This window comes from Pantherophis guttatus, chromosome 3, assembly GCF_059756535.1.
Source record: "Pantherophis guttatus breed Tessera chromosome 3, ASM5975653v1, whole genome shotgun sequence".
Taxonomy (NCBI): Eukaryota; Metazoa; Chordata; class Lepidosauria; order Squamata; family Colubridae; genus Pantherophis; species Pantherophis guttatus.
This window is the reverse complement of record NC_142065.1, coordinates 16,041,994-16,066,215: the sequence shown is the minus strand read 5'-3', so window position 1 is coordinate 16,066,215 and position 24,222 is coordinate 16,041,994. Positions and strand designations below refer to the sequence as shown.

Below are 24,222 nucleotides of genomic sequence, written 5' to 3'. Positions count from 1 at the left end.
AATTGGCTGCAGTGAGTTGTCTTATTCTGATTTACTGTATGTCATGCATGTCACAAGTGACATGCCTTGCCATTTTGGGTTACATGCCAGGCATACAGAATACAGATCCTCTGGAAGTTGCACGAGAACTTGACTCTCATGCTATCTCTGAAGTGTCCAAAACTCATGTGAACTTTCTCACATGATTTTTTCAGGATCCAGAATCCCCTTCAGAACAGCGCAGGAGTGAAATCCAGCAGGTTCTGACACATTCTGGAGAACCGGTAGTGGAAATTTTGAGCAGTTCAGAGAACCGGCAAATACCACCTCTGGCTGGCCCCAGAGTGGGGAGGGAATGGGAATTTTGCAGTATCCTTCCCCTGGAGTGGGGTGGGAATGGAGATTTTGCAGTATCCTTCCCCTGCCACACCCACCAAGCCACACCCACAGAACCAGTAGTAAAAAAATTTGGATTTCACCACTGGAGCAGGGCCTTCTTGTGCAACTTACAGAGAGTCCAGAGGAAAGAGTCCAGAGGAGAAGAGAGTCCAAAGTAGAGGTCTGGAGAAGCGTCTTTTATCTTGGGCAATCCACTAGCAAAGTCAAGGTAGGCATTTTCTGAATTTTTGACATGCCGAGCCCAAAAGGTTTGCCATCGCTGATACTCAGTGATGGTGATACTTTAATTTCCCACCGCCTTGAAAGAGGCGGTGGTGAGGCCTCTCCTCAAGAAGCCTTCCCTGGACCCGGCAATGTTAGCAAATTATCATCCAGTCTCCAACCTTTGCTTTGTGGCGAAAGTTGTTGAGAGTGTGGTTGCGCAACAGCTTCCCCAGTATCTGGATGAAACGGTTTATCTGGATCCGTTCCAGTCGGGTTTCAGGCCTGGGTACAGCACGGAAACGGCATTGGTTGCATTGGTTGATAATCTCTGGAGGGCTCGGGAGAGGGGTTGCTCCTCTGTCCTGGTCCTATTAGATCTCTCAGCGGCTTTTGATAACATCAACCATGGTATAATGCTGCACCGGTTAGAAGAGTTGGGGTTGGGGGGCACTGTATTACGGTGGTTCTCCTCCTTTCTCTCCAACTGGTCGCAGTCTGTGTTGGTGGGGGGCAGAGGTTGACTCCGAGGCGCCTTATATGTGGGGTGCCTCAGGGGTCGGTCCTCTCGCCCCTTCTGTTCAACGTTTATGTGAAGCCACTGGGTGAGATCATCCGTGGTTTCGGGGTGAGGTACCATCAGTACACTGATGACTCTCAGCTGTACATCTCCACCCTGGACCACCCCAATGATGCCCTTGAAGTGATGTCCCGGTGCCTGGAGGCTGTGTGGATCTGGATGGGGAGAAACAGACTTAGGCTCAACCTATCCAAGACCGAGTGGCTGTGGTTTCCGGCGTCCCGATATAGTGCCATCACTGACTATTGAGGGTGAGTCGTTGGCCCCCACGGAGAGGGCTCGCAACTTCGGTGTCCTCCTGGATTCATGGCTGTCTTTAGAAGAGCACTTGATGGCTGTGGCCGGGAGGACTTTTTATCAGGTTTGCCTGATTCGCTAGTTGTGTCCCTTTCTGGATTGGGACTCCTTATGCATGGTCACTCATGCCCTTCTCACTTCCTGCCTGGACTACTGTAATGCTCTCTACATGAGGCTCTCCTTGAGGAGCACCCGGAGGCTCCAACTGGTGCAGAGTGCAGCCGCGTGGGTGGTTATGGGAGCGACGTGGCACTCCCATGTAACACCTCTCCTGCGTGAGCTGCACTGGCTCCCGGTGGTCTTCTGGGTGCGCTTAAAGGTTTTGGTTACCCCCTTTAGAGCGCTCCATGGCTTAGGACCCGGGTACTTACGGGACCGCCTGCTGCCACCAGCAGCCTCTCACCGGCCGGTACGCTCTCATAGAGAGGGGCTCCTCCGGGTGCCGTTGGCCAAACAATGTCGACTGGTGGCCCCCAGGGGAAGAACCTTCTCTGTGGGGGCACCTGCTATCTGGAATGAGCTCCCCCCCGGAGATACGGAGGATCCTAGATCTGCGCACCTTCCGCCACGCCCTTAAGACCTTTTTATTCCAACAGGCTGGCCTGGCCTAACCTCCCTTTTTTAATTGTAAATTTTAAATTTGTCTAAAATTTTAGAGTTGTTTTAATTTGTTCTGGGCCAAATTTATTTAATTAGGTTTTTATACTGTTTTTAAATTTTGTAATTCTGTGTGTTTTATCTCTTGGCTGTTCACCGCCCTGAGTCCCTCAGGACTAGGGCGGTATATAAATTAAATAATTAAATAAATAAATAAATAAATAAATAAATAAATAAATAAATAAATAAATAAATAAATAATTTTTTGATATTAACGGGCAAACTGACGCAGCATTCCCCAATCTTTCTGGGCTAGCAGCCTGGCACAGGGGGAGGGGGGAGAGGGGGCGGTTTTGTGCAAGGGGCAAGTGTGCACAGCTTCATTTGTGTGAGCAGTGGGCATGGTGCCTGCCACTTGTGCGAGTGGGGCTGCAAGCTCTGGTGCCCACCGCTCAGGGGAATGGGCCTGTGAGTGTACACCAGCCCACCGCTCACATGACCCTGTTGCAAATAGCCCACATCCCGGTAGTGGGCCGTGGCTCACAGGCTGGGGACCCCAGTCTAACGTGATGCTATTCATGACTAAAATGAACAATGATAGCAACAATGCCCAGCCTTGTTGCATTCCAACTTTCACAGAAATGGTGTCAGAAAGGCTGGCAGTGTATGATAATTGGTTGCTGGTATTAACATAAAACATTTGGACCTATTTTATGAATAGCTTGGGCACACCACGGTTCATAGTATGTAAAGTTCTTGCCATGTTTTATTCTTTTCACTAAAACACTTTCACTGCCTTTCAAAATGCTGGCATTAAAGACCTAAACAATTGGGGAACAGGCTATTGATATTACAAATAGGTCAGATGGCAGCATCAAGTTCTGATGTCTGTGTTTGGAAGCTAAGCATGCTTGGGTCTGGTTGATACTTGGATGGGATTCCTCCCAGACATACCGTAGGCTAAACTGGAAAAAAAGCATCCCAGAAAAATGCAATGCCAAATTACTGCTATAACATTGCCAAAAGAGCTACAGGATGTACCCATGAAGTCACTAGGAGTTGGGCTCAACCCAAAGACTTCTATTTATTTAAGGAACTAACTTCTCCATTCTGGTGCAATCCTAGACAAGCATCTTTGCAGAGGTCATTCTTGAATGCCTCTCATTAAGAACTTGGCCTGGAAGAGGTACAGGCTCTTCATGGTAGTTGCCTAAAGACTGTGGAACTTAGTTTCTTTGGAAGCACTTTCTGTGCGAGCCCTGGCAAATAATCAGGACTTTTTTTGTTTAAAGTTCCCTTTCCAGTCTAAGCAACTATGTACCGTCTTCCTTATTACTGGCTCTCCAACTCTTCTGCCTTTCAGCTGGCTGTGCCCTTGTCTGATTGCTTCTCTGTGAAAGCATACCTCTGGAAAAACCCTAAGATGCATACCTGACGTGAAATTAAGCTAATTAAATTAATAATTTCATAGATTTGTTGGTATGAAGCATTGAAGGGAAACGTCCTCCTTTTGAATTGGAGAATTAAATAGCTGGACACTCAAAGTCAGTATAGCAAACCTATGAGCATCTTCAGCAGGGGTGGGATCCTATAGGTTTAACAACCGGTTCGCTAAGCGTGTGCTTCGTGCACGCTCGCTTCGCGTGCGCATTTAGGAGAAAACTCACCTTCTGCATGACTGCCAGCGAGGAAAACAGCTGAAGCGCGGCAATCCACTCTGCCACGCCAATCAGCTGGGCTTCAGAAAAGTAAATATAGGCGAGTATAATGCAGGGGCGCGCGGGTGGGCCCACTTCAAAGACAGAACGATCCAGTTCACTCCTAGCTGATCGTCAGAGTTACAGGTTCACCCGAACCGCTCCGAACCGGTAGAATGCCACCCCTGATCTTCAGACACATGCATGGGGCAAGCATGGGTTTGAATGACACAGACCCCATCTTGACAAGACGTAGTTTCTAGTTAGGCAGAAACTTGGGGTCCCATTCCATTTTTAGCAGATGAGAAAGTCTGTTTAGGAGTCCATGCATTGGGAAAGGCAAGCTCCGTGTGTAGTTTTATCTCAAGAGCTGAGGAGAAGGGTATCAAGAGTTTACCTTGTTTACAGTGGTTTGAAGATGGACTTTGTCTTCTTCTGGAACAGCACTACAGTTATGACGGACTTCAAAAAAGCTACTTATAACTGATCTTTGGAGTTATGAATGCACTCCCATGAAATGTCATGCGATCACATTTCAAGCACTTGGCAACTGGCTCATATTTATAACTAATTGCGGCATTTCGATTTGTCCACAATTTGTGGTTTGTTTTGCTGGTTTCTGACAAAAAAAAAAAAGCTTTTTGGGGAGAATTGATTCATTTAACAACCATGTGGTTCACTTAACAACCACACATTTTGCTTAACGATTGCAGCGGTTTGCTTTATGTCTGTTGTAAAACCAGTTATAAATTTGAGTCTGGTCATGTAGTGCCTTGACTTACCACTACAGTGACTTACAACTAAAATGCTGGGCTCCATTGTGCTCATAAGTCAAAAACTGCCTGTATTCCAGAAAATCTGTCTTTAAATAGAGTCCTTATACAGCATACCTTGAATTTCACCATCAGCTATCCTTCAGTAATCGGTTTTCCTTTCAGTGCAACCAGGCAAAACATGTGCACAATTCCTAAGAGAAGGTTGACAATGGCTAAACTTGCTGGTCTAAATTCACCTATGCCCCAGCCTGGTTCATGCTAAGGATAGTGATTGGTAGATGTTTTCCTCCAAACTATTCCCATTGATGGGAACAGGTAAACTGAGGCAATCTGTTCTCATATGCTGTATAACATTAATAGGAGCAAACACTTTCTGGCACTATTTTGCCTGGGACAGAATAACAAAGAACAAAATAACAGAGTTGGAAGGGACCTTGGAGGTCTTCTAATCCAACCTCCTGCTTAGGCAGGAAATCATACACCACTTCAGAAAAATGGTTATCTAATCTCTTCTTAAAAACCTCCAGTGTTGGAGCATTCACAACCTCTGGAGGCAAGTTGTTCCACTGATTAATTGTTCTAACTGTCAAGAAATTTCTCCTTAGTTCTAGGTTGCTTCTCTCCTTGATTAGTTTCCATTCACTGCTTCTTGTCCTGCCTTTGGATGCTTTGGAGAATAGGTTGACGCCCTCTTCCTTCTGGCAACCCTTCAAATATTGGAACATTGCTATCATGTCACCCTGAGTCCTTCTTTTCATTAAAGAATAGGATGGAGACTGACAATGGGTAGAGCAACAATTTATGCTGCTATAGTTTTCTGCTGGCTCAAGGATATCATTCTTAACTCAGCCATGAAAAATGGCCCATAGTGGATTTGTTTCAGGGATGGTGACAGAGTGAGGCAGAAGGAAAGATGGATAACTCCTTCCTCGTTCTTTGTCATGCCACTGGGCCCTGAACCATCTGAACCACATTATCCTGAAGATACCCAGAGCTCCCACTTTGCCAGCCTTAAAAGAGCATTGAAAATATTATTCTTTGGCCTGGAGTTAGGATGAGGTAGAGAGGCTTTGGTCTGTTTTTATCTCCATGGGTGGGGACAGAATTGGCTGTGGCTCCCTCCAAATGATGCTGTCTTTGGGGTTTTATTTCCCCGTTTTACTAGTTTTGATAAGTTTTATACTCTAAGCCACCCAGAAATAAAATAAAACAAGCAAACAAATTTTGAGGGAGAGAAAGAAACCCATCCATCAGCATCCTTAGTGAGTGTAGAAGCTATTTGGCTCCGTCATCTATTACTTTGGAGCGAAATCAACCATGAGGACACTCAATTTCATGCTGGGATAATTTGTTATTGATACAAGGATGAGCAGAGGACATCTCAGTTTGAAAATAGGAAAAAGCCCAAATTGCTGCATTTATTTTTCAAGCTGCGCCTCAGAATATTAACTGGTAGGCCCTTTAGAAGGGTTTGCTATGATATCTGGTAAGTTATAACTATTCCAAAATAATATAAATTAAAAATAATACTATAACACTGCAATTCATGTGTCACTGGTCTGGATATTCTTGATTTATTCTTCTACTCGCCTGCTAGGATATGATGAGGTGGCAGGGAATCTGCACACACTGTAAAAATAAAAGGAAGAGAAAAGGTCCAAGATATGTAATTCAGTACGTTTAGGGTGTGTGCAGTTCGCTGAAGGAAAATTTTGTGGTGGTGGGGGGGGGGGGAAAGCAGAAAGAAACAGAAACCATCATCTTCAGGTCTTCAAAGGGAAGAGTTTCTCTGAGCTCCATTTTCCTTGTCATGTTCACAGAAAAATGAAGAGAGGGAAAATTCATCGTCGTGATGTATTCAAGATAGAGCCAAGCAACCTTTCTGTTTCATACAGCATTTTCCGTATGCTCAAACTGAGGCCAATTCTGCCATTACACAGATATCCCAGTAATAGGTACAGCTAGTCCTTGACTTACAACTATTTGTTTAATGACCATTTGAAATTACAATGGCCCTTGGCAACTGGTCTGCATTTATGATGGTTGCAGCCGCCTGGGATCACATGCAACCTTACCAGTTGGCTCCTGTCAAACAAAGTCAACGGGGAAAACCAGATTTGCTGATCAGCTACATGATTCACTTCACAACTGCAATCATTCATTTTGCCCTGCCAGTTTTGGTGGGGGGTGTGGTTTCCTCCTTGGTGGTGTAATGTTTTCTACCTTATTGTTTGTCTGGTGTTGATTCCTGTTGGCTCTTCAAACAGTGCCAAGAACTCTACGTATAGCATTACCCCAAAGATGCTTTTCCAAACAGCAACTGGGCTGTGTTTTTTCCTTGAAGATGCTTCACTTCTCATCCAAGAAGCTTCTTCAATTCAGAAGTTCTTCAGTTCAGAAGAAGCTTCTTGGATGAGAAGCGAAACATCTTCAAGAAAAACAAAGAAAGTCCAGTTGCCTTTTGAAAAAGCACCTTTGGGACAACCATGATCTGGATGACTGAGAATCTTCATAAACACCCACAGCATTATGACTTCCCGTGATTTTTCATATGAGCTGAATTGAACTGTTCAAGCCGTTCTCACTTCTAAGAGAACAGCTGTTGGGTTGGGCTGCAGAGAATGTCTTTGAAGTATGAGGCTGAGATCCTTCCAAGACAGTATTCTCACCATTTGGAGTGGGGGGGGAATGCGTATATGGCCGTGTACAGTCTGAATGCATCCTTGATACAGACTGGGATGGTTTTCCCTTAGAAAATGTCTTTCATTGTCTCTCTCATGTCTGGTGTTTACATTGCTATGGCTCCTCCAGAAGCATTGTGCTCCTTTGTTTTCATTGGGGTCAAAGTTAGGAAGTGCCAAAAGTAATAAGCTCAACCGCTTATTACTATAAAGAATTTGTTTTTTTCTTTATCGAACTGGGAGGACAAAGAAAAATGATTGTGTCTCCTGGTTGCATACCAGAGTAAATGTTCTCGTGTGGGGATAGAACCCATATGTAGATTGGCTTGCTAGTGTAATTATTTTATTATTATGGAGCTAGCAACTCCAACTGTGGATGTGAAATTAATTCTTATCTCAGCAGACTTTTTATAATATACTAGTTTAACCTGAAATCTTCTTTTATCTCTTCTTACTCTTTTACTGATTTGATTCTGGAATATGTTAGCTCTTTTGCAGAACTGGAAATAAAAGGTGGAAATGTTTTACAAACAAAACAAACTGGCAGTTTTTATAGTAATATTCTGATTTCCCGAGAACATTATCACTGAAATTTAAAATCTCATTCTTTAGACAGAAGAATTCCTCTCACACCAATGTTTTCTTATGGTCTTTTTTAAAATAGCAAATTCAAACTGAAGGCATCTAATGGATAGATTTGGTGGAAATGAAGATAGTGATTTCAGCTCAAATGGTGACTGGTGGCAATTAAGCTACACAAGGGTTGAAACAAGCCACAGTTCAGCTGTATCTTATAAACTTGTTTTTTTTTTTTCATCAGTACTAATCAAGATTAACCACAATCTTGATATGCTTAATCCTGAACAAAGGCTGGAAAAAGACTCACTTTTATCAGATTAAACTATGATTCAGCATCATAGTTCCCAAAGCATGCTTAGCCATAAGATGGTTTGGTAAGTACTGAATACTGTAGACCAGTGGTGGCAAACCTTTTACTCACCGAGTGCCAAACAGGTACACACTTTATGTGCGCGCGTGCTATATGCGCTAACACACGGCTCCTCCCCCGTGCGCTGCACATGCAACCACACCATTTCACACGGCTCCCCCTGCATGCTGCGTGCACAATCGCACCATCTGCAAATGCGTGCAGTTTTCGCACATGCAATGCACATGCGCGAACGCCATCTATGCATGTGCACACTGCGCAAAAGTACTCTCGTGCAAATGCACAAACTTGCACGCATGCACAGGATAGCTCTAAAGACCAACTGGGTCCTTTGAATTGTGCGCATACGCACCGGAGGCCCGAACACCAGCTGGAGCGCACGCTCATACACAGCTGCAGGTGAATTGGGTGACAGCTCACATTCCCGGAAAGATGGCTCTATGTGCCACCTTGGGCACGCGTGCCATAGGTTTGCCATCATGGCTGTAGACTGAGAGCGCAACAAATGTAGCATGAGGATCACTTCGCACGTGTGATATGCATTCATTTTGTGGCTCCTAAAGTGGAAGGAGAGGGGAAGGAAGGTATTTGACCCTTTCTCAGATGCTTAAGGAACCCGTTTCACCCTTAAATCTTCTCCCCACAAAATAGCTTCTTTCCCACCACCTGGGGAATGTAGCTCTTGCCACACCTGGGCAACATCTGGTGGGACTCACCAGCAAAGGAAGTTTTTCATTCCAGGTTATGAATCCAGCAACTGTGATTTGAAATTGATAGTCTATGTTTAACAAGTTGTACAAATGCAGCCAACTGTACTTTATTTACTAAGTTTTAGTTTGAAAACCACAACATAATACAAGAAGTGCGTCTATCTACATCCAAATTCAATTAAATAGTGTCACGGGAAATCTGGATGTATTTTTTTTTTAAAAAAGGTGCTTGAATAATTTGAATAATAATTTAGCTTGGAAGCCCATAGTTTTGACATGTAATTTGCAGGTTTGCAAAAATGTGAGGCATATATTTGTCACTTTTATTAGGAATGAAATTCTTTTATTCATCACAAGGAAACTGTGAAAGGCAAACTCCCCTCTGTGGTGTCTCATCATACCAGCAACCCAGGGGTGGGTTCTACTTACCTTTACTACCGGTTCACAACGGGATCACGTGCACACGCGCCTTGCTTCTTCGCATGCGCAGATCGCTTCTGATGACGTCAGGGTCAGTGGGAGGAGCCTCCCGCCGGTTTTACTACTGGTTCTATAGAACCAGTCCGAACAGGGGGCAACCCACCACTGCAGCAACCACAATTTAAGATTTTGTAATTTTTTATATATAATCTGATCTTTGAATTAGATTTGTTCTGCTGGAGAAATGTGATGGATTCCTTGGGGGGAATGCAAGTCTGGAACAGAAACAAAACTGTTCCAATTCTGCACAATCTAGTCTCACTTTAAACAATATAGAATTTCTGCTCTATGCTGATTTCTGTCAAAGCTGTTGAACCAACAATAAACAGAAAACCTTCCAATCAGCATCATATGCAAATTTACCAAACTTTGAACTTTACCATTTTTTAAAAAGTTGCAGTTCTCTGAAATCTGCAATAGTATTCAGTTTAGACAAATAGGCAAAAGAGGGGTATTTTAGGAGGAAATGTGGCTATAAAGACATAGCTAACTGAAAGCAGCATATCCAAAATTAAATCATGTGAAGTAACGCTGTTTGCAGAACGTTAGAGGAAAACTATGCACTAAGATACCTACCCTGTTTCCCCGAAAATAAGACATCCCCTGATAATAAGCCCAATCGGGCTTTTGAGCGCATGTGCTAAAATAAGCCACCTCCCAAAAATAAGCCCTCCCTGAAAATATTTAAACACAGAGCTGGAAATCAGGTAAGACAGCAGGAGGAGCCCCATCTTGCTCCACACGCCCCAAAATAATAAGACCTCCCTAAAAATAAGCCCAAGCGCTTATTTCAGGGTTCAAAAAAATATAAGACAGGGTCTTATTTTCAGGGAAACAGGGTATATTAGAAGAAATAGCTCCAGGGATGCCAATTAAAAAAAAATTCAATCCAGTACATTAAAATGGGGAGATGAGAAACTGAAATTGACATTTTTTGATGTCTAATTAATTTTTTAAAGAAGTTCTCTACACACCTTCTCCCAGGTACTGTGACTCATAAACCCTGAAATAAAAGCACCTTCTCTAAGTCAAAATTTACAGGAGAGCCAGGGAGTTGTTGATGATGATCTCAGCCAGCAGCTGCACATACAAACTCGCTCAACATTCCTACAGAGTGAAATCTGCTCACCTGCAAGAGACAAAATGACCAACTAAGCATTAACACTTGCAAATTCCATTTCCTTTTTATGGGATACAGTACCACACTAATTGTACAACAGTTGTTCCAATCCAAGCAATTTAGCTCAGTAGACAGAAGTGGATGTCCTACCTATGAGGAACTGAAAATAAGGGGGGAATGGCTATACATCACTTCCAAGATATCCCTCAAATTTATTTTTTAATACCCTGAAAATAAGACTCTGTCTTATATTTTTTGAACCCTGAAATAAGTGTTTGGCCTTATTGCCATGTGCTCAAAAGCCCGATTGGGCTTATTATCAGGGGATGTCTTATTTTGGGGGAATCAGGGTAATTAAATGGGATTGTCACATTTCTTATTCAAAGTGGGGTTGTACCAATAGGTCCATTTCAGCTTTCGTATCATAAACTCAGTTCATTTCTGCTTCCACCTGATATCTTTATTTTCAAAATAGGAATATGAAAAATCCCCTTTGATATGCAAAATTTGTAAACTATTTCATTCATACAAAGATTTTGTAAGCTACAATATTTACCATACAACTATTACTACAATAAGCTTTCTTGCTGTTCTCTTTATATCAATTTTGTACTCTTTTTTTTTTAAAGGAGAAATATCAATTTTAAATAACGGGCTTTTGTGTTATGTGTTGATTATAATGCAAAATTACATAATTGAATATTAAATAGTGAAACAAGTTAATGTATCTCTCATTATGCCAAAGAGTTTAGATAAAACACTGTTTTATCTGCACAGCCATCTTGAAAGACAGGGTTGTTAGAGAAATATTTTATTTATTATTTATTTATTAATTTTATTTCTATACCGCCCTTCTCCCGAAGGACTCAGGGCGGTGTACAGCCTAATTAAAAACACAAAGACAAAATTTTAAAATAATTAAAATTATTAAATAATAGGCCCAATTTATAAAACCCCAAATTTAAAATCCCATTTAAAACCAATTAAAATCTTTACATTGATAGCCCAGCCTGGCACAGCGAAACACACGGAGATCAGAGATTTTATGAATTTCTGGGGGGAGATCATTCCAAAGGGCAGGGGCTCCCACAGAGAAGGCCCTCCCCCTGGGTGTCACCAGCCAACATAATTTGGCCGATGGCACCCTGAGGGTACCCTCTCTGTGGGAGCGAACTGGCCGGTGGGAGGCTACTGGTGGCAGAAGACAGTCTCAAAGGTATCCAGGTCCAATGCCATGGAGCGCTTTAAAGGTGGTAACCAACACCTTGAATCGCACCCGGAAGACCACTGGGAGCCAGTGCAGCTCGCGCAGGAGGGGTGTCACGTGAGCACAACGAGTTGCGCCCATAACCACCCATGCGGCCGCATTCTGGACCAGTTGGAGCCTCCGGGTGCTTTTCAAGGGGAGCCCCATGTAGAGAACATTGCAGTAGTCCAGAGTAGCAAGTTACCATATACCACAATTAATATTTCAAATTATATACTGTTGAAATCTTGCTTTTAATTTAGAAGTACTCCAATTATTTAGAACTTAGAATGCAAATTACTTTAAATCTTGGAGTCACATCCCATAGGCATTCTCCAAAAATTAGATAAGCCAATGCAAAAATACCATCTGATTATAGTCTAATAAAATAATAACATTTAATTAACATGATGGGTCCAAAGTATTAACTATTTTTCATTCGGGTAATATAAAAAATATAATTTGGTGGTAACTTTTAGATGGGCATTGACAGTTATACCCAAAGCATTAGAGAAACATTGAGCCCTGGATTCCATATGCTTTTGAATCCTAATTATTGCAAAATATTACACAAATTCCCCCCTCCCTGAAATTTTAGAATAAGATGCTAAATATCTACACCTGGATGGCTAAATAAGGTACCAGTTGGTATTATGAGAGTTTTTGCCCATAAATCTGAAGAATATTAGATTGGGGAAAGTTACCTTAATCTTAGAAGGAAATCTCAAATATGGCAATCAGAAAGGCACATAAGTATAAAATTTCAGACAAAAAGGCAAGAAATATTATTATAGCAGCATCTGGTAAAGATACTGAAGAAGAAAAAGTACACAGAAAACAAGGTAATTCTTCCAAAAGATCTCCAAACCCAGAAGAAATTTCTAACCTCAAATTCTTATGCTAAAGGACACTAATAGAGAATAGCTACTGATTCAGTAGAATTGACACTGAGGTGGTAAATAGCTTCTGTGTTTTGGGATTGACTATCAACAGTAAAGAAACCAGCAGTCAAGAAGTATGGTAGTCAGGCGGCATCAGTGGTGGGTTGCTCCCGGTTCGGTCTGGTTCTATAGAACCAGTAGTAAAACCGGTGGGAGGCTCTGCCTACCTGCCACAACATCATCATGGGTGATCTGCGCATGCGCACATGGTCCCATTGCGAACTGGTAGTAAAGGTAAATAGAACCCATCCCTATATTATATTGGCACAGGCTGGTGAAAACCGACTCTGAATGTTCCCGCGGTTTTCACCTAATTAAAAGTAAAAGTTTTTTTCCCCTTCCCCAAACAATCAGTCACATGGTCCAATCAAGGTACCGTCCGGTTGCCTGGTAACTTCACTCCTTCTCTCTCCGACCACCTGTGGGAATGTCCTTGGTTCCCAGGAGAAAGTATTTTGCTTTGGCTACAAAACCCCAGCTATCTCTATTCCCCCCTCCCTATCCCTCAGCTCCAGTGTGGCAACACTGAAGCCTCAAAATGGCCTCGGTCAGGTCAGCTTCAGGGTTGACACACCCAATCTGTTGCTTATCAAAAAGGCAGCTGTTTTGTTATAAAGCATCTTCTCCACCCATTTTTCCAGAAAAAGCTTTTCTGCGAAATCAACACAAGCTCTTATTACAAAATGCACCATATACAAGACTTCAAGTTGGATTAATTGTACCCCACTACTGGAAACAAACATTTTTGGAAAGGGGGAAAAAAAAGCACACGTATTTCATCAATGCTACAGTTTTCACTCAGTGAACTTCAAATTTCCGCCCTCTGCTGAAGTCTATAATCTCCTATCCTATTGCACACAATGATAAATACCGGTAGTTAATGTGCTTAATTTATCTTCTAAAATGGCACGCTAACTTCATAAGCAAAAGAGTGGATTAGAACCGGAAGGTAAATAAATTTATAAATATAGTTCTATACTCGCCTTAGAATTGTCTATGAGTTCGTGGGACATTTTCATGAGTCGATAAGTACAGAACTGATGCCTAAACCATTTTGGTCTGTGTGGGAGAGAACAGACTTAAATCATATATTATGGGAAGTACACCAAAACAGAATAAGTGAAATGTTCAAAGGCAGAGGGGTAAAAGATACGTCTACCTAAGGCTTAAGTTTCTGAAAGCTATTACAATTTATGAAATGAGCTTTGTGTTTAGATTACAAATGGGCTGGTCAGGCTCTTTGCCACTTCTGGAGAGTATCCATCATGATGCTGGCAATAAGCCAATACTGTCACAATAAATCTACAAAATAATGATCATAGCTAGAGTTTTATTAGGAGGAAAAAAAAGTCTATGCTCGGCCAACATTTTCTTCTAAGGAAGCCAGATTCCACAAATGATGCACGTCATGCAAATGAAGCAGATTTACTTCTTTAAACATTTTATTGTCGATCTCCTGCCTGTAAAACATTGTCTATTCAATAGAATAAAGCAACAACATGGAGGATGGAAAATGACACAATCTCCTTGAAAGCATCCTTGATAGAAATTAGTTTTAATTCTCTCTCCAATCTCAAGAGAAGAAAATCTAACCCAGTGGTGGGTTGCTCCCAGTTCAGTCCGGTTCTATAGAACCGGGAGTAAAACCGGCAGGAGGCTCCGCCCACCCACGACATCATCATGGGTGATCTGTACATGCGCAGAAGCGCGCATGCTCCTGCTGCGAACCGGTAGTAAAGGTAAGTGGAACCCACCCCTGATCTAACCTCAGAAGTATTTACCAGCGGCTAAGAAACTTCTCAGGCCAATTCTTGAGATCAAAAGTCCAGGAACTAACCTCATATAATCTATGTTGGTCTTGTTTTTCTGTAGGTGGGAATCATCATCCTTCAATGGTCCAGGGAATGAAGGAAAAAAATTGATATTCTCCCACAACAACCTGCCAACTGAAGCCCAGCAGAAGTATTCTTTTCTCGAAGGATGCTATGTTTAAATTGTCTGCAATAGTGATGTTCATTAAACATATTTAATTGTCATATAAAATTAATACATTTTCTGTGCTTGCAAAATATACCAAAATTCAACTAACCGCATGGTTCATACAACATGCTAGGCTGCTTGCACACAACACACAACTCAAATTAGGGGACTGGAGGCTAAAAGAAAGGAAGAACGGTTGCAGGAACTGGTTATTTCTAGTTTAATGAAAAGAAGGACTAGGGGAGATAGCAGTGCCACAAAGAAGAGGGAGTCAAGCTATTCTCCAAAGCACCTGAAGGCAGGACAAGAAGCAATGGGTGGAAACTAATCAAGGAGAGGAGCAACTCCTAGAACTAAGAAATTTCCAGGCAGATAGATCAACTAACCAGTGGAACAACTTACCTCCAGAAGTTGTGAATTCTCCAACACTAGAAATTTTTAAGAAGAGATTGGGCAACCATTTCTTTGAAATGGTAAAGGGTTTCCTGCCTGAGCAGGGGGTTGGACTAAAAGACCTCCAAGGTCCCTTCCAACTCTGTCATTCTGTTCTGTCCTGTCCTGTCCTATCCTATCCTATCCTATCCTATCCTATCCTCCCCTGGGAGATATGCTAAACATTGGACCCAACTTTCATTCAATGGAAATTAATTTCAACCACTTCCCCAGCCTTTTTCTGTCCAGTAAGGATCACCATCACGCTTTCACATGTACCTTCATAAACTGAAGGACTAGAAACTTCATCCTTTTGCAATATGATAGATGTTCTTAATATGCCAAAATCAAAATGCCCAGTTGTGACATTTGCTGTTGAAACCATTGATTTTATCTAAAAAATTGTCTCATTTATTTTTTTTAAAAAACCCTCTAAAAGCAGCCAAACTAAAAGAAACATTTAAGCCCCTTTAACAATCAAAATAGAGGTAACAGGCACAAGAAAGGAGAAAAAATCCCAGCCGCAAGGAAATAATAAACTAATAAGCTTTTTTTTTTTTAAAGGAACATTTCCACCAGCTTGTACACAGTGCTACTGAAGATGCTCAAATGGAATTAAGAAAGCTTTGGTAGCAGTAACTAGAGCTTTGTCCTATCCAGCCAAAGGCTTCCCTGCATAACCGCATCATCTGTAGATGCTTATTTACGTAGCATGCTCATAAACAGAATTCCTTCACAATCCATGCAGATATTAAAAACATACCTCTGTTTTCTTGGCAGGAAAAAATGACACAGACTCCAAGTCAGTCTTGCTGTTATGGATTTTCAAATGTCGGTCAGAGATGAGCCAATGGCAGGCCTCCAGCTGGGCTGCAGCCTATGGAAAGGTATCTAATACTGTAAATGATGTTCGTTAAATCAGATAAACCGTCTAACTCCCACGGACCATTACAGCAGTTGATTTACCTGTATGCTTACCTGTAACAATAATCACCATCATCTATTACTTCTTCATCATCATTCTTACCTGTCTTTGGGGGCATCCTATTTAAAAACAAACTTAACATTCTGATTTTCAAAATAGGCTGAAAGTCTTTCAAGCACTCCAAAGGACCGTGATTTCTGATTTGAAAAGTCCTGCCTCTTCTTCTTTTTTTAATAAAATAAATTTTATTAATTTTCTGTTAATTACATTTCTTAGTGCTTAATAAACATCGTGTTGTCTGGGTATTTAATTTGCTTAACAATACAGATTCCATTCTTATTCTCCACCCCTTTTTTCCAACCACTGGTAAAATAAATTCCATGTTTGATAATATTCTGTGTCTTATTTCCGTTTGATCTATCCATTTCTGCACAATCCAATATCTTCTTAATTATCTCTTCATCTTGCAGTGTTTCTTCATCTTTCTAATATTGTGCGAAGATAATCCTCGCTGCTGTTGAGACATGTAATACCAAATACATACTTTTCTTATCAATTTTTTCTGATATCATCCCTAATTTTAAAAAGTCCTGTCTCTTCCATCAGCAGTGAATCGTTGTTGAATAGAATAGAATAACAGAGTTGGAAGGGACCTCGGAGGTCTTTTAATCCAACCCCCTGCTTAGGCAGGAAATCCTACACCACTTCAGAAAAATGGTTATCTAATCTCTTCTTAAAAACTTCCAGTGTTGGAGCATGTACAACTTCTGGAGGCAAGTTGTTCCACTGATTAATTGTTCTAACTGTCAGGAAATTTCTCCTTAGTTCTAAGTTGCTTCTCTCATTGATAAGTTTCCACCCATTGCTTCTTGTCCTGCCCTCAGGTGCTTTGGAGAATAGCTTGACTCCCTCTTCTTTGTGGCAGCTCCTGAGATATTGGAACACTGCTATTATATCTCCCCTAGTCCTTCTTTTCATTAAACTAGACATACCCAGTTCCTGCAAGTGTTCTCATATGATCTTCTCTGCACTCTTTCTAGAGTCTCAACATCTTTTTTACATCATGGCGACCAAAACTGGATGCAGTATTCCAAGTGTGGCCTTACCAAGGCATTATAAAGTGATATTAACACTTCACATGATCTTGATTCTATCCCTCTGTTTATGTAGCCTAGAACTGTGTTGGCTTTTTTGGCAGCTGCTACACACTGCTGGCTCATATTTAAATGGTTGTCCACTAGGACTCCAAGATCCCTCTCACAGTTACTACTATTGAGCAAGGTACTACATATACTGTACTTGTGCATTTAGTTTTTCTTGCCTAAATGTAGAACCTTACTTTTTTCACCATTGAATTTCATCTTGTTAGATAGCGCCCAATGTTCAAGTCTGTCAAGATCCTTCTGTATCTTAAGCCTATCTTCTGGAATGTTGGCTATTCCTGCCAGCTTGGTGTCACCTGCAAATGTGGTGAGTTCCTCATCTATTCCCTCGTCCAAGTCATTGATGAAGATGTTGAAGAGTACTGGGCCTAAAATAGAGCCTTGCATACTTCCCTCCATGTAGATCATTGGCTGTTGGCTACCTTTCTCTTTAAAATTTCCCTCGCATTTAATTTTTGCTTGCTCCACGTTAATCCCTTCTCGCTTTTATTTTTTGCCCTCGTGCAAAAGCAAAGCAAAAGCAAATTATTCAAGGGTGGGAGGGAGGAACACAAAGGAATCAAAATGCTTTCATATCCAAAGTACTTTGAAAAAAAATAACATCAAAACAAAACCCTGAAGTGTTTAATTTATTTTAAGTAAATAGGAAAATGCTGCCAGTTTATAAAAACCAATTAAATTAATGCAAAAGAAAAATCTCCTGGATGAAGCATAATTACATGCTTTGCAATGGCTTAGAGGCTGTTTTTGTTTTGTTTTCTTTTTAATCAAATTGCCTTAGGGGATTTTTTTTTTCCTGCAGTGTTTGGAATCAGCCTTTTAATTCTGAATCAATTACTAATAGTTGTTCTTTCACAGGCCTGTATAATATAGCAGTGATATCCTCTGTCTACTCTATGGAAAAGTACTATAGTACAGTGGTGGGATTAAAAATTTTTTACTACTGGTTCTGTGGGCGTGGCATGGCTTGATGGGCGTGGCTTGGTGGGCATGGCAGGGGAAGGATGCTGTAAAATCTCCATTCCCACTCCACTCCAGGGGAAGGTTATTGGAAAGTCCCCATTTCCTCCTGATCAGCTGGGACTCGGGAGGCAGAAAATAGATGGGGGCGGGGCCAGTCAGAGGTGGTATTTTCCAGTTCTCCGAACTCCTCAAAATTTCTGCTACCGGTTCTCCAGAAGTGGTCAGAAACTGCTGAAACCCACCTCTGCTACAGTATCTCATGTTAATAAATAATTTGTTCTCATTTCACAATTTTGAAACAGGTTTTCTCTAATTTCTTAATTAGAAAGATACATCTGACACTTAATAGGTTGTGCACATTAATACATTACTTTTATTTAAAAGAATGAGATTCAATAAAAGCATAAAGAATTAAAGGGAGAATTTAAAAAGAAATAAATAAACATAGAATTACGACTTCTGCTCTTCTTCCAATCAAGTCATTCCATCTTATTTTTCTTTTCTTTTTTTAGTACTTCCCCCTTCCCTTTAACCCCTTTTGGTCCCCAATTTCATAAATCATCAATTCAGTCTTTTCTTCTTTTAACAAAAAGTTCATATAAAGTTTCCAGTCTTTCCACACACAAAAAAGGCCTTTTTCAATTTTCCCCTCACCAAAGTGGTCATCTGTGCCATTTCTGCAAGTTTTATCCATTTTATAATCCAATCTTCCACTGTGGGTGTTTCATGATTCTTCTACATTGCTAAATTCTTAATGGGTTGGACCCAAAATTTAGGGCTGGGTGATGATTCAAAACTCAGAAGCACAGAGCAAAAGCGTTATGTATCCTGTCAGAACTGAAATCTTTAGAAATTGGTTAATTTGGGAATGTGAGCATTGGCATCAAAAGTTTCTGTTAAAGTCCATGAATTAAAATTTGACATTAGCATGCACATTTGGTTGTTTTAGTGAGTTTTAAGGCTTTAGTGAGTTGTAAGGCTTGGAGAAGATTTGGTAAAATTGGCAAAATTGTATTCTGGATTCTGTCATAAGTTATCAATAAAAATCAGCAGCCAAATGTTATTGCTATACATAAGGACCTTAGATAGTGAAGTGGGCTCAGGCAATTGAACTCAAAATCATCCAGATATTTATTTCATAGTACTGAAATTTTGCTCCCAGGGAGAAGCACTTGGAGGATTTTCTGCTTCAATTGCAAAAATAACTTGGCCTCTCTTGGATATGGTGTGTCGAGGGATGACTTGACACTCGACATTATGTATTTAGATGGGGGAAGGAACTTTCAGGGTTGGCTCAAAGAGTGAAAAGTGTTATATTTTGGGAATCGTGTTAGAGTGGCAAGCTTTTACTTTTATTGGTTATTATATTTTTACCCCAAGGAATGAGAAAAGTTGTTAGTGGGGATTTTTTCCTTCTCAAGCTTGGTAACTTGAATCACACTGGAGTTGAAGTCCACACATATCCAAGCTGCCAAAGTTGAGACACATGTTCTAGATGTAAAAAATACTTTAAAATGTGGATGGGTTCATGTTCACCATTGAGTCAACTTTGGATACATGGATGCTATTTTCTGTTCTTTCTCAAAAAACAAGGAACTTAGAGAAAGCACCAACTTCAACTGGGCACCACCATGCTTGTCGGATACTACCCAAATACTAATTTTGGGCAAAGAAACTTGAGTTGTCAAATTGTGATGTTCAAGAGTAGATACCTGCCAAATACTAATTCACTCCAAGAGTGTTCAGTGTTTCTCAGTCTTGACAACTTTAACATCTCTGGACTTCAAGTCCCAGAATATCAGAGCCAGCCTGTTGGCTGGGGAATTCTGGGAATTGAAGTCCACAGATCTTAAAGCTGCCAAGGTTTAGACCACTGATAGTAAATGCAAAATTCCATTGACCCTTTAGGGAAGACCAAGAGATAGATAGTTGGTTGTCATTGGTGGTCAGTTAGATCATCTCTGATCAGGGTCGAATTACGTTATTTAGGCTGAGGGCCCTATTTATCTTTGGATATCACACTGAAGGCTACATTCAGAGATAGAGGTAAGAGAACATTTTAAAACAAAAGTTATGAAAATACAGGTAGTAGTATTATTTCCAATCCATTCCCTGCAATTCCCCTTTTCTGTCACATTAAGATTCTGTTTTGGAAAGGATGGTAGATCTCCAAAACATAATATACATGACAACAAACTGGGGATCTCATGATAGATGACTTAGGCAATGAATGATTTGGAAGCATGCTTCCAACATTTTATTTTAAGCAGCTTATCCATGAAGAGAAATTGCTTTACATTCTTTGTTGAAGCCTATAATTATACCAGCAATTATGCTTCTCCACAACAAAGTTTGCCGTTACTCCTTCCATGCATTTCATGCAATCAATTGTAGAATTGACTAAAGCTGATGCTGCAGTAACATTTCCAAAACACCATGATGGATCTGAAATCGCTTTGATCTCATATCAACAAATAAGAAGCATAATTATAGGTTCTGAGTTAATTATCCCTGTTCCACCCACTCAGATGAATTCTGGCTATTTACTCCCAAAGTCAATACGGACATATGTTTTCATTGTACCTACCTTCCATGAACTCTGTTTTGGCTGGTATTTAAGTTTCGTAGCCTGAAGTGGGATGACGTTGGGGATGATGCTGATGATGAGGATGATAAAATTTGGGTACCAAACATTACAAGAAGCCTGCTTGAACTAGAAAGCATTTACATATGTCATTGGATAAATGTCACAAGCAATTTGAGCTGAAATTTTGGAAAAGTTCTAATTGTTGTTTCTTGCAAAAATTCTTGTGTGATGCATCTGGCCCGTGGGCCGTGAGTTTAACACCCCTGCCCTAACCTTTAAAGAATGTTAGCCAACCCCTGACAAGACAGAGAGTAGCCCTGGATTTGGAGGCAAATTTATTATATTTGATGCTAGGTGGGATGGCACTATCCCAGCTAGACCCTGTATGAAAACTAGGGATATTTCTAGACTCACAACTTCTGCTCAAGAAGCAAATGGAACACATGGCAGAGGGCCTTTGCACAACTTTGTGTTGTGTGCTAGTTGTGCCCTTTCTTGGACCATGTGGCTCTACTCAGCTACTTATGCCCTGGTCACCAGTAGAATGGATTACTGTAACATGCTTTATATAGGGCTGGTCTCGAAGAGTATCTGGAACCTTCAGCTGGTGCAGAATGCAGCTACGTAGGGAGCTATGTGTAGCCCTGGGGTGGTGCATCTGTTCCACAAGCTACATTGGCTGCCAGTTTGCTTCTGGGTGCAATTCTAAGGTGCTGGTTTTGCCCTACATGGCATGGAACCAGGTTGTCCAAGGAACGGCCTTTTCCTGATTAATCTACCCATCCCATCAGGTCCATCTGAAGAGGCTTGCTTCGGATTCCATCTGTGAAAGAGTCCCATCTGGTGGGAACCAGATGTGTCCCTTTTCCTGCTTATGACCCTTGCCCTCTGGAACATCATTCCTCCTGAGGTGAGATTGATCCCATCCCTGCTTGCCTTCTGGAAGGCCCTCCAATTTTTTCCCCATCAACCCTGGGTATCCAAGGTGATTCTATAATATCGAGCAATGGTTGTTTTCTCATTTTTTTGGATTTTTTTGTTTTTTATTCATGTTTGAGTGTTTTATAGTTTTAACTGTTTTTCCAATACTTGAGGGGCTGCCACAGGGAGGAGTGGGTCAACCTGTTTCCCAAAGCAGCTGAAGGCCAGGCAAGGAATAATGGATGGAAACTGACCAAGGAGAAATTCCACCTAGAAATGAGGAGGAACTTTCTGACAGTGAGAATAATCAACCAATGGAACAGAAGTTGCCTTCGGAAGTTGTGGGAGCTTCATTACTTGAGACTTGCAAGAAAAGATTGGACTGCCATTTGTCAGAAATGGTGTAAGGTCTCCTGCTTGAGCAGGAGGTTGGACTAGATGACCTATAAGGCCCCTTCCAACTCTGTTGATCTGTTAACAGTTATATATTGCATATTACCCAGAGACACATTTTGTGGGATGAAGATTATATAAATTTGCTAAATAAATAAATAACTGTCTGTACCAGTCAATCTTTTGTTCCAAGATAAATGTTACTCTCCCCCTTCCACTTAGATGTTTTGCTCACATTTTAAGAAAAATGAGGAACGAATAGTTATCATCAATGCAGGGTTACAAGCAGAAGAACTGAGAGTGATGTTGGTATATATATATCTTGTTTCCCCGAAAATAAGACCCTGTCTTATATTTTTTTGAACCCTGAAATAAGCGCTTGGCCTTATTGCCATGCGCTCAAAAGCCTGATTGGGTTTATTATCAGGGGATGTCTTATTTTGGGAAAAACAGGGTATATATCTGTTCTCCAAAGGATGGTCCTTCAGCTGGGCTGAGACTGAACTTCTCAGCATTTCCAATTCGTAGAAAATGGTGGTTATGATTTAAATATACTTTCATTATTTGGAACACTAGTAAGAACAAAGAAAGTGGAAATTTGTTGTAGACAAGCCATAAGATCCTAGAGAGCTATTAAAATAAAAAATTTAATTGCTAAAGCGAGCATGCTGATTAGAGGGGTGTTTTATGCCTGTCCTCACTGTTTCTTTCTGCATTTGTTGATCAAAAAAGCTTACAGAAACTGATCTATGCTTGGAAGGTTATAGCTACACACCAGTGGTGTACTCAGAACTAAGACATTAATCCCCACAAAGGTATCCAACTATCTTTCAGTAATGTGTCGCACCCTTTGTACGCAGCCAAACTTTTCTTAATTCCTTCTCTAGCAACCATGTATTCTACAAATAGCAGGCTGTATCTTGCTTTACTGATTTGATATATAGTCAGTTCTATCCTTAGGGTTCAGGGGTAGGTGAGATAAATATTGTCGGAAATCTCCCCTTTTATACTATGCCATTTACTCCTTAGATCCACCAAACTCAATTTAAATGACTTTCATCGTTTTCAAAAACACCTCCTGTAGACTAAGCCTTGGCAAGTACAGAGAAGAACATTCTGGGATGGGATGGGGTGTAAAGTTTGTAGACTTTCGCCATCACTTTAGACTGGATTCAAACTAGGACAAGATATTAAACTATAACAGGGGTCAGCAACCTGCGGCTCTGGAGCTGCATGTGGCTCTTTCAACCCTCTGCTGCAGCTCCCTGTCACTCAAAATATGTGTTGCAACTGCCAATGTGTGACACCCGCCAGCACGCGATTTATTGAGCTTTTCAACCTCTGGTAGGCCAGCCATGGATAAATCCAAGAAAAGAAAAGTTTCAGAAGAAAACAGAACATTTCATTCAACTACATATGCTAGTTTTGTGGCCGCTCAAGAAATAGTCAGGCACGGGAAGGGTTTTGTGGTTCCCGGTGTTTTCTTTTCTGTGGGAAACGGGTCCAAATGGCTCTTTGAGTGTTTAAGGTTGCAGACCCCTGAACTATTAAAGTCCCAGAATTCTCAGTTATGTAGGCTGGAAATTCTGGCAATTGAAGTTCAATATCCTTGGAGGGTATTTGTTTGAGGGGTATTTATGCAACCAAATTTATCTTTCTATTTTAGACGTGATAAAACAAAGGAATCATGTGAATCAATTTAAATCAGTCCACATCAGACTGATGTGGTATTCAGCCGGTTCGGACCGGTTCGGGAAAACTGGTAGCTCTGATGATCAATTGGCCCTGCCCATCTGCCCCCTGCTCCATCCTGTCCTTTATTTTCTGCTTTATAGCTCATCTCAATTGCGCGGCACAGCTGATTTTGCTCCCCCTCACTGTTCTACTTACCGTTGCTGACTTGGAAGGTAAGCAGCTGAGCTTCTAAATGCTCTATTTTCAACACTGTGAGCAAGCGCCTTAGGTGCGCGCTCGCAAAGCGTGGGCTCACCAAACCGGTTGTTAAACTGGCAACATCCCACCACTGGTCCACATCACTGCAGAATGTGTATTCGGACCACATTCTGTTCGGTCCAATATTTCAAAGAACCTTTTTTGGAAAAAAAATGCATTCCCCAAATATGAACAGTTTTACAGATTTGGGATGTCAGTATATGTAGCTTTGTATGAATTGTGTGTTGCAAGGGAAATAACTATCCATCATTT

The 24,222-nt window shown here is 41.1% G+C and overlaps 1 protein-coding gene across 5 annotated transcripts in view; it reads left to right on the top strand.

Annotated features, from left to right (window-relative positions):
- The window catches only part of LOC148114502 (uncharacterized), a 74,570-nt gene extending 51,894 nt beyond the window's left edge, over positions 1 to 22,676 (top strand). For 2 of the 5 annotated variants that reach the window (XM_087889061.1, XM_087889060.1), the window contains 2 exons: positions 15,846 to 15,952; positions 21,495 to 22,676. Coding sequence is in view for 2 of the 5 variants with exons in the window: in XM_087889064.1 (XP_087745190.1) it covers positions 15,846 to 15,952; positions 21,495 to 21,581 (194 nt within the window). In the remaining 3 variants the exon portion in view is untranslated. Of the gene's footprint in view, positions 1 to 14,525; positions 14,617 to 15,845; positions 15,953 to 21,494 lie in introns of those variants that run through there. The other 3 variants (XM_087889064.1, XM_087889065.1, XM_087889057.1) reach the window with 3 other exon arrangements.
- Positions 22,677 to 24,222: the final 1,546 nt, after the last annotated feature.